The 14929-nt window shown below is 42.7% G+C and overlaps 1 protein-coding gene across 6 annotated transcripts in view; it reads left to right on the forward strand.

Annotated features, from left to right (window-relative positions):
- PCSK5 (proprotein convertase subtilisin/kexin type 5) overlaps nt 1-14929 on the forward strand; it is a 449309-nt gene that overhangs the window by 425768 nt on the left and 8612 nt on the right. For all 6 annotated transcript variants that reach the window (XM_029202698.1, XM_029202699.1, XM_029202700.1 and 3 more), the window contains 3 exons: nt 1314-1544; nt 5090-5267; nt 9872-10089. In XM_029202698.1, coding sequence (XP_029058531.1) covers nt 1314-1544; nt 5090-5267; nt 9872-10089 — 627 coding nt within the window. The remainder of the gene's footprint in view (nt 1-1313; nt 1545-5089; nt 5268-9871; nt 10090-14929) is intronic.

Genomic DNA, 14929 nt, shown 5'->3' on the forward strand with positions numbered 1-14929 from the left:
TTTCTCCTTCCATCAGTCCCAAGGGAGGCGGAGGGAAGCTGGTACTGGAAGAAACAGGGCATCAAGCTGACTTGCCAGAGAAGAAACAAAGGACCTGACCTGAAAATTAAGATTTGGGTTGGTGTAGAGAAGCTTCTAGAACCAAGCCATGTCCAAGCAGGTTCTCCTCTAAGAAACACAAAGAATGGGATCCATTCTGATCACCTTGAATTTCTCCCTACGAGATAACATAGACAGGTCTAAGAACACCTCACCTTTCCCAAGGCGCTGGGGCAGAAATGGCCAAGAGCTCTTGTTAAGGTCCTGGGTTCATCTCCTCACCCTGCCCTTTCCCCGCCTAGTGACTTAGCACCTCCAGCCTCAATGTCCTGATCTAGATACACTGAGAAGATAACAATCGCAATAAGAATACCATGCATCTATTCATCCAGGCAGTGCTTACTGGGGGCCTACTATGTGCTGGGTGCTCTTCCAGGCCTAGGGCACAGCAGGGAACAATACAGACGGAATCCTGCCGTCATGGAGCTGACATTCAATTGGGGAAAACAGACTCTAAAGAAGCCAAGTCAAAAGGAAAAATAAGGCAGGAAAGGGGGGCAGGAAGTTGGGCAGGAGGGAGTTGAAATTAGAGAGAAGGCGGCCTGGAAGAGATCATTGAAAAAGGGAGGGAAAGAAACTACTCACACAGGGAACAAACTACTCCCATAGAGGATTCCCGGCAGAGGGAACGGCAACTGCTAAACCCCCGAGGTGGGAGTGACTTGTTCTCATATCGTTTGTCTAACAGATATTTACTGAGAGCCAATGTTATATGCCAGGCCTCTCATAGGTACTGTGCATTCCTAAACGCCTATAAAAAAGGTCTTTTGTATCAAGAGGTACTTACAACACATATTAACAGTTGTTATGGTAGTAATAAGCTCAAATTACTGGGCGGTCAGTGGAGAACCACAGCAGAGGAATTACAGTGGTGAGAAGCCCACAGACTAGTGCGTGGCTGTGCTGCGACAAGGTTGCTTCTTCTTATCACGTTGCAGTTTGGGTAACTAAGGGGGCTCTTACCACTATCTCTGAGGTGGCTGTTGCAGGAAGGGGCTCTCTGGGGATCCCAGGGAAAGTGAAGCAGCCATGTTTTCCTCATCTTGTAACAAGAATGCTCCAGCCTAGAGCCCATCTCCTGGCCACACCCTTGGCCCAGAGCCTAGAAATCTCCGAGGAAGGAAGGTGAGCACACTTTCCAGGGGAACTGATTCCCTCAAGGGGCACCCTGACCCTCTCTCACTCTCCGTCTGCTGTCCGCACCCCGCCCGCAGACTGCCACAAGTCCTGCCGGACCTGCTCGTCCTTGGGGACCTGCACCACGTGTCAAGAAGGCCTGAGGGTGAACAACCACGGGGGCTGCGTGCCTCACACTGAATGCGCCGCCATGGAGTACTGGGATGAGGTGGCCCTGACCTGCAAGGCCTGTCATGCCAAGTGCTTCCACTGCACGGGACCCTCAGAGGACCAGTGTCACACCTGCCTGCGGGACAGCCTTCTTCTCAGTGAGTTACCTTTCCTCTGAGGACGGGTTTGTCTTTCCCTCCATCTGAGAAACGACCGTGCACAATGCGTGGCACCCAGTAGAAACTGGTGTCTTTCTCTTTAATTTTTCCCTTTGTGTTTGGAAAATTTTCAAGCCTACAGAATAGACGCAAGAGGAAAACAGTACAAAGAGCCCCGCACACGTGCCCTTTACCCATTTGCCCCGCTGGCCTTATCGTTTGTTTGCTCTCACTCTCTCGCTCTCGATGTACACGCATACGTAATTCGCAATATATATTTTTTAACCACTTGAGGATATGTTACATACATCATGGCCTCTTTCCCACAAATACTTTAACACAAGCATACCTTGGAAATATTGTGGGTTCGGTTCCAGACCATTGCAATGAAATGAATATGGCAATAAAGCAAGACACACAAACTTTTTGGTTTCCCAGTGCATATAAACATTATGTTTACATTATACTGTAGCCTGTTAAGTGTGCAATGGCATTATGTCAAAGAAAAAAATCAATGTACATACCTTAATTAAAAAATACATTTTTGCTAAGAAACGCTAACCATCATCTCACGACACAAGGTTGCCACAGACCTTCACTTCGTAAAAAAACTCAGTATCTGTGAAGCACGATAAAACAAGGTCTGCCTGTATGTATTTCCTAGGAATAGGGATGCTCTCTTACGTAACCACGGTACAGTTGTCAAGTCTAGTAACTTTAACATTAATACAATCCTTTAATGAACCGTCCATATTAGAATTTTGTGAATTCCACTTTAGATCAGGGCCCAGTCTGGAGTCAGGTATTGCATTTAGTTGCCATGTCTCTTTAGACTCCTTTAATCTGAACATTTCCACAGACTTTGTCTTTTACGATATTGACATTTGAGAAGAACACAGTCCCTATCCCTCCACTGGGGTTTGTGCGAAGGTTTCCATGATTAGATGGAGATCATACATCCTCAGCCGGAATACTTCATATGTGATGCCGTGTCCTTTGGAGGCACCCAGTGGTCACCTGCCTCTCGCAGGTGATGTTAACTTTGGTCCTCTCTTCAGGGTGCTGTCCAATTTCTCCACTGCAGAGTTCCTATTTTCCCTTGTGATTAATGAGCAGTCTGTGGAGAGATACTTTCTGAACAGGCAGGTATTCAGCTTTTCATGAAAGTTTCCCCTTGATTTAGCACCCATTGATTAATAAATCTTGAACAAAATGTGGGACAATCTGAGGTTGTCCAGCAGATCAGATGTGAAGGTTATTGCCAGTGTGAAGCAACACCCTCAGGTTTCCAGGGATACCACGATTAGGCTTGACACGGGTATGGGAGAAAGAAGATGAAACAGAACTCAACTGAAAGAAGGAAGAGTGAAGGGGTGTAGGAGAGAGAGAAGAGACGAATATGTGAAGACCTGGAGAGTGTGAGCATTCATCTCTCCAACCCAGCAGAGTAGACCTGAGAAGCAAGACACTCAAATAGAAATGTGTGGCAACTTTTTCCACAAATCTCAATGAACCTTCTTCCCAGCAGTTGCGGCTTCATAAGACCATTCCAGATCTCCTGTATCACCTCAACCCCCAGGACCTTCTTTTCTAATTATCTCCAATATAGAGTGTTACCAGAGATCACCTCAGGTGCCTTCATACAGACAGGAATACATCTTGTCACTACAAGGTGGTCTTCCCTTTAACTAGGGATAGGAATTAGACTAAAACTGAGACTTCGGTGCTAGTCGTCCCCCAGGGGCTGGATGCGGGTTGTGCTAGGACCTAGTCTTCTCATATTCTCCCATCCCGCCCCTCACCACCACTCCACCAGGGTCAGGCTACTTATAAACTAGATAATTCCTCTGGAGGCTGTGGTAGTTTGAATAATGCTCTCCCTAAAAATGTCCACAACCTAATCCCCAGACCCCATGAATATGTTACCTTACATGACCAAAAAAAAAAAAAGAAATTGCAGATGTGATTAAATTAATTGTGTTGATTTGGGAGGATTATCCTGGATTATTGCAAGGTCTTTGTAAGAGGGAGGCAGGATAACCAGAGTTAGTGGTTGAAGTCTATGTGACATCAGAACAGAGAGAAGATGCTCCAGCTTTGAAAATAGACAAGGAGCTGCAAGCCAAGGCAAGTGGGTGACCTCTAGAAGCTGGACAAAGCAAAGAAACAGATTCTCCCCCCAGAGCTTCTAAAAGCTTCTACCTAGCCCTGGAGATCCATGTTAGACTTCTGATCTATAGAATTATAAGATTTATTAAGTTGTATTGTTTTAAGCCACTATGTGGTAATTTGTTACAACAATAGGAAACTAATGAAGAGGTGTTTCATATTCAGGGGATTCAGGCTTCCCCCTAGTTAGCTAGATACATCAGCTGGACAATAAACCACTGTCAACATCCATCTTTAACAGAATAACCACTGGAGGACCTGGCACTGAACCAGGTGCTGGAAAAGCAGAGATGAATGACATGGCCCCTGCCCTCGAGCAGCTCAGAGGGTCTCCCAGCACAGAGCTGGGTGGGTCCACAGCACTTACAGAGCTCTCGTATTATTTAGTTTGGGTTTTTTTTTTTTTTCCTTTTCCCCCAGTGCCTGTGCTAATGTTGACTGAAGTTATGGAGACAAACCTTCTTCTTGTCTGGAGCTGACCAGTGGCTCACATTAATAAGGCAGGAGAGTCTGGCTTCTGACCTACGAGGTTAAGCAGATTTGGGGAAGAAGTTGCCGTATGTTAAACTGCGAAGCCAGCAAATCTCATGTTTTAACTTTATCACGAATCCACCCTCACCGTCCACCCTAAATGCTGTTAAAGAAGTTGAAAGGGCAAGAATCAGTGACTCCACTGGGGTGGGTGGAGGAAGGAACGGGGTTATGTGTGGCTGAACTCCCCTGCAACTCATCTTGCTGTATAGAGCAGAGGATTCACGGTTAGAGTCTAATTTTCTAAATACTGGGCAAAACAGAGTCTCACAGTCCAGAGAACTTTCTGTCCCAATGGAAATATTCTTTATCTGCGCTTGTACAACTGAGGGACTGAAGTTTTCATTTTATTTCATTTTAATTCACTTAAATGTCAAGAGTCACACTGTGTGGACAGCACAGCAAAACTGAGGGTAAAATCTTATATTTTAGGCTAGAAATAGTTGAGACTGTAGGAACTTGTCATTGCATTGGCCCTGTACTTACTGTTTTCTTCAGTGGAGCCTTGCCTCTTGCTACCCTAGCCCCTGCCTTGAATGTTCTCCCCATCCTGCAAGACCCTGTACATTCTCTTGTTCACTTTAACAGACGGTGGTTTCTGTCCTGCCCAACAGAGCCCATCCACTCTGACCTCTGTTTTTTCTCAACTCCTAATGTCCTTATGGTTGATTCTATTTCTTGGACATTCATCTTAGCTCCTGGGATGCCCATCAGCCCACAGGGACACTGTCTCCTTCCTCCTGCATCCCCCGACCCCCCCATGGTATACAGTGGGGAGCATATAGAAGTTTGGAAGACATGTGTCATACTTGATACCAAGACAGATTCTTTTCATCCCTTGGCAGACACGACCTGCGTGCAGGACTGCCCCGAGGGCTACTATGCTGATGAGGGCAGCCACCGGTGTGCCCCCTGCCACAGCTCTTGTAGGACATGTGAAGGGAGACACAGCATGCAATGCCTCTCCTGCCAGCCAGGGTGGTTCCAGCTGGGAAAGGAGTGTCTGCCCCAGTGCAGAGAAGGGTAAGGTGCTCAACACACTTTCCCCTCACTTAATCCCATAACCACTCCAGATATCACTATGAGCAAACCCATTTTGCAGATGAGGAAGTTAAGTCTCAGAACATTTAAATAACCAGACTGAAGTCTCACTGCTAGTAAGAAACAAAGATGAGAGTCCAACCCAACTGTAATGGTCTCCAGAGGATTTTGGCAAGTTCACAGTAACGGAAGAGTAAACAGGAAAGGCAGAGGGACCCAATGAGATAACACAAAGAGTCAGATTGTCAAGTCAGACCCACATCACTAATTCAAAGGATACAGGCAATTACAAGGCAGAGGTGATTCTTCTCTTAGAGAAGTCCAAATCCATGAATGTAGGTTCTTTCCCTTCTGCATTACGATTTGTTCAGACCAAATTTAATATGTGAGGTCTAAGCACTGCATGTGGTGCATTGATTTTACAAAGGGAACAATTTCACTTAAACATCTCCATTTATACCCCACTAATTCTCCGACCTGCTATGCCCCCGCACATCCACAAATTACAGATTTAGTTACCATAAACAACCCAGATACACAGATGTATCCTTCTAAAAGCATTTCACAGATAAGAGCCCTCCATCACGTGTTTTTCTGCAAGGAAAAACTGAGTGTGTTTATCAGAAGGTCTGGTTACCAGCACATTTGGAAGAGGATTTGACTGGGTCATCTTTTCCCCCCCAGGCATTCCCAGTAAAGAGGAAGACTGATTACAGGCCTATTGCTAACTCTTCTTTCCCAATCAGTAACTCAAAGCACTGAGAGTTTCCAGACCCAAATTGAAGGGCTATAACTTTGGACTTTCCCCAAATGCTTTTGCTGAAATTAGCACATCTCTTGTCTGCAGTTCTATAGCAATTACTGCTTGTATCACTGCCTTGTGTTTTGATTCACCTCATTCATTCAACACATGCTTCATAAAGAGCACTTGTATGTATTGATATAAGATGAGCAATACAAAGACTTTGTAAGGGGCTTCCCTGGTGGCGCAGTGGTTGAGAGTCCGCCTGCCGATGCAGGGGACACGGGTTCGTGCCCCGGTCTGGGAAGATCCCACATGCCGCGGAGCGGCTGGGCCCGTGAGCCATGGCCGCTGAGCCTGTGCGTCCGGAGCCTGTGCTCCGCAACGGGAGAGGCCACAACAGTGAGAGGCCCAAGTACCGCAAGAAAAAAAAAAAAAAAGACTTTGTAAGAGCTTATTCTTCTTATATATCTCTTTCCCTGAAAATTATAGGCTCCTGGAAGAGAAACACATCTTATTTTTCACACAGGTTACAACACTCAGCACAGAGCCACACACATTAGCAGCCCTGAAAAAACACCAGTCATATAGATCAATAAAGAGAAGTTCCTGCCAGACAAGAGGGGGATGGGGCTACCTGGGTCAGCCCTTCATCTTCATCTTAATAAGTGCTTGAAAAATCTGGATCCCATCTTTCTCAAATCAAGTCATTAGATACTCCTGTGCACACACACACAAAATTTAAATAGATTGCAGACCATGAAATTAAGAAAGCAATTCCTCCATAATATGTGAAGTTACCCATTGGGAGGTGAGGCACAGGTTGCCGTAAATCCCTTAAAGGCGAGTAAATGGGGTATAAATGAGTTATAAGTGGTGATATTTTACTGAACTAGTTCCTTTTGTAAAATCAATGATCCACATGTATAAACTTCGTATGTTAAATCTCATCGCCTTGGGAAGGCAGGTGTGCAGTCCTCTGCACCCTGACCCCATGCACATCATTACTTTGGTTTTTAACCTCAGAGCAGGTTTTTAAGGCCCCAGTTATTGTTTGTACTTCTGCACAAGATCCTCTTCCAGGCTATGAGGCTCAGATGATTTCACAGTCACCTCATGCAAGAGTTATCAAGGTAAGCAGTGGCAGTGTGCTCTTCTTTTAATCAGAAACAGCCAATGGACAACTCTCCACTGTCTTCCTTTAGCATCACTCTTTAATAATTTTTAAAACCTATTTGGGGGCTTCCCTCGTGGCACAGTGGTTAAGAATCCGCCTGCCAATGCAGGAGACACGGGCTCGAGCCGTGGTCTGGGAAGATCCCACATGCCGAGGAGCAACTAAGCCCGTGTGCCACAACTACTGAGCCTGTGCTCTAGAGCCTGCAAGCCACAACTACTGAAACCCGCACACCTAGAGCCCATGCTCTGCAACAAGAAAAGCCACCACAATGAAAAGTCCATGCACTGCAAGGAAGAGTAGCCCTGGCTTGCAGCAACTAGAGAAAGCCCGCGCACAGCTACAAAGACCCAACACAGCCAAAAATAAATAAATTTATTAAAAAAAAAAAACTATTCGGTATTGATAAGCTTTCTTCCCCAGGGTTCCTACTGTTGTTTTTCATCTTAACAACAATCTATAATAACAACATGAGTAACCAATGTTTATGCTGCTTTAGAGTTTACAAAGTATCTCCACTCACAATGTGTCTTTATATTATGATTTGATTCAACAGCAATCCTATGAGATTAATATCATTCCCTCCATTTTGCAGATGAGGGAACTGAGGTCCAGAGAGGCTAAGTGACTCGCCCAAGGTCACATGGCTACTAATACTTGGTGGAGCCAGGACAAAAAATCAGATCTTCTGACTTCAATATTGTGTATTCCCTCTGTGGAAAATTGTGGATTTTCACTTTTTCCTATGGTTTTCTCTTTTGAGTCGTAGGTGATCTTTATCAACTATTCAGTTCATGATTGATGTTTTTGTTGGATAGCGTCAGTGTGCCAACGTCCAGACAGGTTTATCTTGGCAATGGTTCCTTTTCTCTCTTCAGTGTTACTTGAAAATCTTGTGTTTACCTTCAAGTAATGCATTGCTTGTTATCGTGGCATTTAATGGATATGTTCAAATTCTGTTGCCCCACTTCATTAGCCCTTTGACCTTAAGCAAGTTGACTAAATTCTCTGAGCCTCAGTCTTTACATATGTAAAATACAGATAATATCTAAATCATAAGGTTTGCTGTGAGGATTAATCATAAAACTCATAATTATCAATAATATACATTGATTAGAGTGGACCTTGAATAATGTGGTTCCACTTGATCTGTGCGGTTTGCACTGCATGGCTCCATTTATATGTGGATTTTTTTCACTAAATATGTATTACACAGTCTGCAGTAGGTTGAATCCAAGGATGCAGAACCACAGATATGGAGGGCCAACTATCATTATTATATTTTTTTTTAAACAGTATTATATGCAAAAGAACTATATATTATTATATGCAAATTTTCGACTACATGGAAGGTTGAAGCCCCTAACCCCTGAGCTGTTCAAAGATCAACTGTATTTATAATGTTCCTAGCACTGTTTTAACAAGCTTCTCAGTAATAACATTTAATTTTAGCTACTATTAGCCCCATATTACAGACCTGAGACACAGAGATGTAGTGTGACTTGCCTGAGGTCACACAGCACGTGAGGGTTGACTCCATGCACTCCTGTTCCAAAGGGCACACTCCTAACTGCCATGTCCTAATGTCTCACTTTTAGACTCAATGAGATGAAATAATGTTTACGATGTCTCCAGTGTACTGTCAGGCATATAGGAGAAACTTAACAAATGGTAATTATTGTTATTATATTTAGCCTCTGAAAATCTTTTCAGAAGAGGTCACATCTATGTAAAGGTCAATATCACTCATGTCACCTCCTATTTCAAGATTTTTTTTAACAGAGAAATTAGAAAAACCACTCAGGAGTACATGTAAAATACCTCCCATTCCCATTCAATATGACTTAACACCTGAATTTTTTTTTAATAAATTTATTTATTTATCTGTTTTTATTTTTGGCTGTGTTGGGTCTTCATTGCTGTGCCCGGGCTTTCTCTATTTGCGGCAAGGGGTGCTACACTTCCTTGTGGTGCACGGGCTTCTCATTGTCGTGGCTTCTCTTATTGCAGAGCACGGGCTCTAGAGCGCAGGTTCAGTAGTTGTGGCGCACAGGCCCAGCTGCTCCGCGGCATGTGGGATCCTCCCAGGCCAGGGCTCAAACCCGTGTCCCCTGCGTTGGCAGGCGGATTCTTTTTTTTTTTTTTTTTTTTTTGCGGTACGCGGGCCTCTCACTGTTGTGGCCTCTCCCGTTGCGGAGCAACAGTCTCCGGACGCGCAGGCTCAGCGGCCATGACTCACGGACCCAGCCGCTCCGCGGCATGTGGGATCTTCCCGGACCGGGGCACGAACCCGTGTCCCCTGCAGGCGGACTCTCAACCACTGCGCCACCAGGGAAGCCCCAACACCTGAATTTTATAGTGGCAGAGCATATAGGTATATAAAAGGCAGGGGTAGTGAACAATTATTGTGGCACTACTACGTGTGATCTATGCTAGGTCCTTTCATATGTGTCATCTAACTTAATCCCCACAAATAGCAGAGGAGGGATTGTAATGTCCAATTTACAGATAAGAAACTGAAACTCATTAGATGTATTAGTATAATTAGTAATGAATCTAATAAGTAAAGAGTCTGAAGGCACACAGCTTCTAACCATGATTTTTTCCACCACGCCCAACTTTGGGGCAAAGCTTAATATTGAGTCTCTGCTTCCCTCCTTGGTTCAGGTATTACGCAGAAAACTCCACGGGGCGGTGCGAGAGCTGCAGCAGGAGCTGCAAGGCCTGCAGTGGCCCGCGGCCCACAGACTGCCTGTCCTGCGATCCATTCTTCTTTCTGCTCCACTCCAAGGGACAGTGTCATCGTACCTGCCCAGAGCATTACTACGCAGAGCAAAGCACACAGACATGTGAGAGATGCCACCCAACTTGCGACAAATGCAAAGGTGAGGGCCATCTATCATTTCACATGTGTGAATGGAAAAATGCAAAGTGTTTTTTCCTGCTTTGTCCCTCTCTCCTTTCATCACCTCTGGAGGGTCTTCTTGCTTGCCAACCTCATAGCCAATCCTCTCCAGCATCAGCACCCTTTGTTCTCTTTCAGCTTCTGCACATCTGCCCTCTAACCCTAATTGATCCTGCACCACACTGCTGCCTTTTCAGATCCTTCCCATCCTTCAGGGCCCGATACAGGCATCGTCCCCTACAGCAAGTGTTTTCCACCTACTGTCTTCTTTCTCTACCTGTTGAACTTGGAATATGCCAAGCAAAATTTATTTTCATTATTTCAACAACTACTTAAGATTTTGGCCTAAAACTGTCCCAAGCTCCATTCTTATTTTCCAGACACCTACTCGTCTGTCCCAGAGATTCTTAAAATCAACATGTCCCAGAGTATACACAATCTGAGTTTCCTCTGATATTCACTCTTTCTGTTAATAGACCCACTGTCCAACCAATTGCCCAGATCTGATACCTTGAAGTTATCTTCCCTTTGCGTCCTGTCCAATGCACAAAGGTAAACTTCAAGGTCTGTTGATTCTCTCTTCTAAACGTTTCTCTGCTCAGATCTTTCTCCATTCTCACTATTCTCATTCTTCATTCTCAGCATCTCTTAGCTGACTTTCTGAAATAGCATGTCACCCCAACTCTGGTCTTGCTACCCCACCCCCAGGTCATCATGTACAGTAATGCCATAGCAATCTTTCTAAAATTCAAATTTGCTCATTTTTCTCCATAGCTTGACATAGAATGGTAATTATGGTGAATTCCTCTCACCATTTAAGAAAGAAATACCTCCTACAACGTTTTTATTCTTAAAACTTATTAGATTAATATTGATACCTGGTAGGGTACATTCCTGTTATCCTTTTCAAAATTGTCTTGGTTATTCCTAGCTCTTTTTCCAAGTAAATTTTATTATTTTCAAAGTAAATGTTATCACATTTCATTTTAAAAAATCCCTTGGATATTAACTGACATTGCATTAAAACTCATCTTTACGATCCTGAGTCATCACATTTATGAACATGGTATATCTCTCCAATCTATGTATTCATTTTTTTTCCTTGATAAACTTTCAATAAATGTTTTCTGTTTTTGAAAAGTGATTAAATTCTTTCCCTGGTCAGTCCTTTTAGCTTATGGTCTCAACTCTCCTTCCATGTACTTCAGAACCTAGAACCACCCAGAACCACTCAGCAGCCACCAAATAGGTGATGCTCTTTCATGCCTACATGACTATTGTCCATGCATTTCCTCTTCCTGGAGAACAACACTCTATTAACTCTCAACTTAAAGACCCAGTTTGAATATCATCTTCTCTGTGAAGCTTTTCTTAGTCTTCCCAGAAATCTTCTTCCTTCTTCTTGATTCTATAATAAAGTTTTATCATAGCTATTTTTATTCAATACAATACGTTTAATTAAATGTCCAGCTCTCTTGCTGATGAGACCCTCAAGGCAAGAATTGGACCACATTCATTTGGTCAATAAAGACTTTAAAAAACGGTCCACACCAAAAAAATCTTAAAAAAAATAAAAAAATAAAAATTCAGTCCACCTATTATTTTAGTTTTTTAACTTAAATGACTTATTTTTAAGATTTCTAATGGTTTGTTTTTCATATCCATCTATTTTTGTTTCATATCTTCCTGTTTGTGCTTCAGGTTTTTTTTGAGAGGATATTTTTGTCTTCATTTACTTTTTAAACATCTTAAATATGCTAATTTTTTTAAAAAATATTTATTTATTTATTTATGGCTGTGTTGGGTCTTCGTTTGTGCATGGGCTTTCTCTAGTTGCGGCGAGAGGGGGCCACTCTTCATCACGGTGCGCGGGCCTCTCACTGTCGCGGCCTCTCTTGTTGCAGAGCACAAGCTCCAGACACGCAGGCTCAGTAGTTGTGGCTCGCGGGCCTAGTTGCTCCGCAAAATATGCTAATTTTTAAGTTTGTCAAACTTTTCTATGAAATTAATATTATCTGAAGTAAATTCATTTTAATTCTTGATTGTGTTTATCTTCTCTTTTAGCATTCTTTTTTCTACATGCTTTGAAATTTTGGTCTTGAGCTCATTTTGAATGGAAGACTTTGCTTTTGGTTTTCACTCCCTTTCTCTCTCCCTTCATCCTTATTCCTCACAGTCTGCTACTTTTTCAGCTCATGCTACCCCATGTCCCACCCTGAAACTCAGTATAGAAACATGATGTTCCAATATTCCTGGAGGTGATACTGATGTCACTGCAGATCTCATCAGCAATCCAGCTGGCAGCCCAGGAGAATTCCTGGTCAAGAGATGATGTCTATGAGGGCAGAGAGTCCCACCCTGACTCCTGTTTTAAGCTCTAAACCTGGATTTTGGTGCAGGTCTTATATGAAACACTTTTAGTTCCTATTATGGTAGAAAAGTTGAACTCACAGCCACGATTGCCTACATTTAGGCCCAGAGCCAAGCATGTGGGTGGCTTGAATCTGATTGCTATTTTGCATTTATATTCCCTTTCTGGTCCAGAGAGATTCCATCTTACTTTTGAGCCAACCTATCTCTTTTTTTGGTTCTCTCTGTTTATATTTATTCTCTCATTTCAGTGTGTTTGGAATGAAGGGGTTATGTCAGAACCTGAATTCATATGATTTTTTTATGTATACAGGAAATCTCTGTACCACTCTCTCTCTCTCAATTTTGTTGCAAACCAAAAAAACCTCCAAAAATAAATAAAGTCTTTAAAAAAAAATAAAGCTCATCAATACAGTCTCCCTGAGGTTGTATTCCAGGGATGATTGGGCATATCTGGGTGAATCTTAAAGCCATTCTGAGTGTTTGTGCCTCCTCCTCCTGTATTTGACTTGAACCCCAAATGTTCCTGGTTAATGATTTCTATCTTTGTTGTTCATTTCTTCTGTCATCCTTTCTTCACCTACCACACATGTCCTTTGCTGGTTAGTGAATCTTTGTGCTGCCTTCTGATTTTGCAATATATAGATTACAAAATTTGGGGACAGGTTTTCTCCTGGGTTATAAACTAGGTAAAAAAATATAGGATGAGTTCCTTCCTTCTTAAAATATTAGCTGTCATACTGAGAAATGAGGATGCATGAAGGATACAGGGAAACTTTCCCAACCTAAATAAGTAATTTACCAACTAGATTGTATTTCCTTCACATTTGACTGCCCAATAATATTAGGGTGTTAAAAAATACTTTAAAGAACTAAGGGGGTTGGGGGAGGGCAGCATACTAATGACCAACATGTATCTTTTATGCAGCTGGTTCCTTCATAATTAGCTCATTCCTTGCCTTCACACATTTAACTTTTTATTTATCATCCACACAAAATTGCTTTAAATAAAAATCCAGGCTGGTTAACCAAAGCCTCCTAACTCTCCCGAGCTGCCTCTCTCTTCCGGTGTGGAATGACACCATGGACAGACCCCAGGGGTGGCTCTGCATGGCTGAATTCATCCCGTGGGGGTCATTCTAAGGGAGAGCAGATGGTGAGCTGTTCCAAATTTTATGGAAAAGCCAAAGCTGTCTTTATAGGTGCCAAGTTTCCTGCAGATCCTTGGAAGCAATGATAAATGTAAGATGTTAAACTTGAAAAAAAAAAATAGAAAACATTCTGGAAATAAGCCAACTACCTTTTGCAAAAGACACGGAGTACCCTAAGTATGCAGATTTTGCAATACATCAATGTAGGCGATGTAAATGGAGTCCTGATTTGTCACCCAGAGGTGGCTTGTAGTGCCTCTGGGGATTGCCCAGGATCTAGGCCAAATTGCTGCTGGCCTTCTGGAAGATGTAACCAAACTTAAGACACAAATTTTGTGACCTAACCTTTTTACTCCCTTTCATTTCTCTCTTTTAATTTTTCCTACCTTTAATTTCTCTTCATAAAGAAAAAAAAATCCCACACTTCTATATTTTAAAATTGGAGTAAGACATTTAAGCTGTATTTCGGAAAACTATAGGGAGAAAAGCAAAGAAGTAGGGGAAGATTGATTCTTTCTTCAGAGACCAAAATTGTGTTCCAGAACATGTAGGAAATTCTGTATGAAGTTGGACATAAGATAAAAATAGAATGGCTTTGAATTGATACCACTATAGGCAGCCCCCAATCTAAGAGGAAGTTGGGTAATAAAGGTTTATTATCTGAGCTGTTGTTCAGAACTGTTCTTCCATAGAAACATTATAAATGATTGAGCTCACAGATCAGACAAGAAAAGTGGATTTAAATCCAGAGTGAATGTAAGAACAGGACTCACGGTTCTAGTTCAACTTCAACTAACTACACTTTACAATATTTTTCTGATGGAAAGGCCTATATATCAAGTTCCAACTCACAATATCAGGCACATTCCATGCCCCCTCTATCTCCCTGCTCCTGCCTCTCTGTCTAATTCAATGAACTAGAGCTCAGGTCTCCTGTCCCCAAACTCTCTCCAGAAGTTTTCCCTTGATATCTGCATAGAAAGAAATACTTGGGTCAGTCATTCTTGGGGTCTCTGAATTAGGAGAGAAGGGTATTACCTCCACAGGAAACAGTCTGTCTGTTCACACCTCCTCTACTTGGTTCACGTATGAAGGCAGATAGTATGATCAAAGAGCACTGCGCTGTCAGTCAACAAACCTGAATTTGACTCTTGAGTCAACCATTCCCTATGAAACCTTGAATGAGTGACTTCACATGTCTGGGCATTTGTTTACCTTTATTTAAAAATTAAATAAATAGGATGTCAAATTTCTGAGAAGAGAGTTTACAGCTTTCAAGGGAATTTCAAAGGAATCTAT

This window comes from Monodon monoceros, unplaced genomic scaffold (genome assembly GCF_005190385.1).
Source record: "Monodon monoceros isolate NGI ecotype Baffin Bay Population unplaced genomic scaffold, NGI_Narwhal_1 Super_Scaffold_5, whole genome shotgun sequence".
NCBI lineage: Eukaryota > Metazoa > Chordata > Mammalia > Artiodactyla > Monodontidae > Monodon > Monodon monoceros.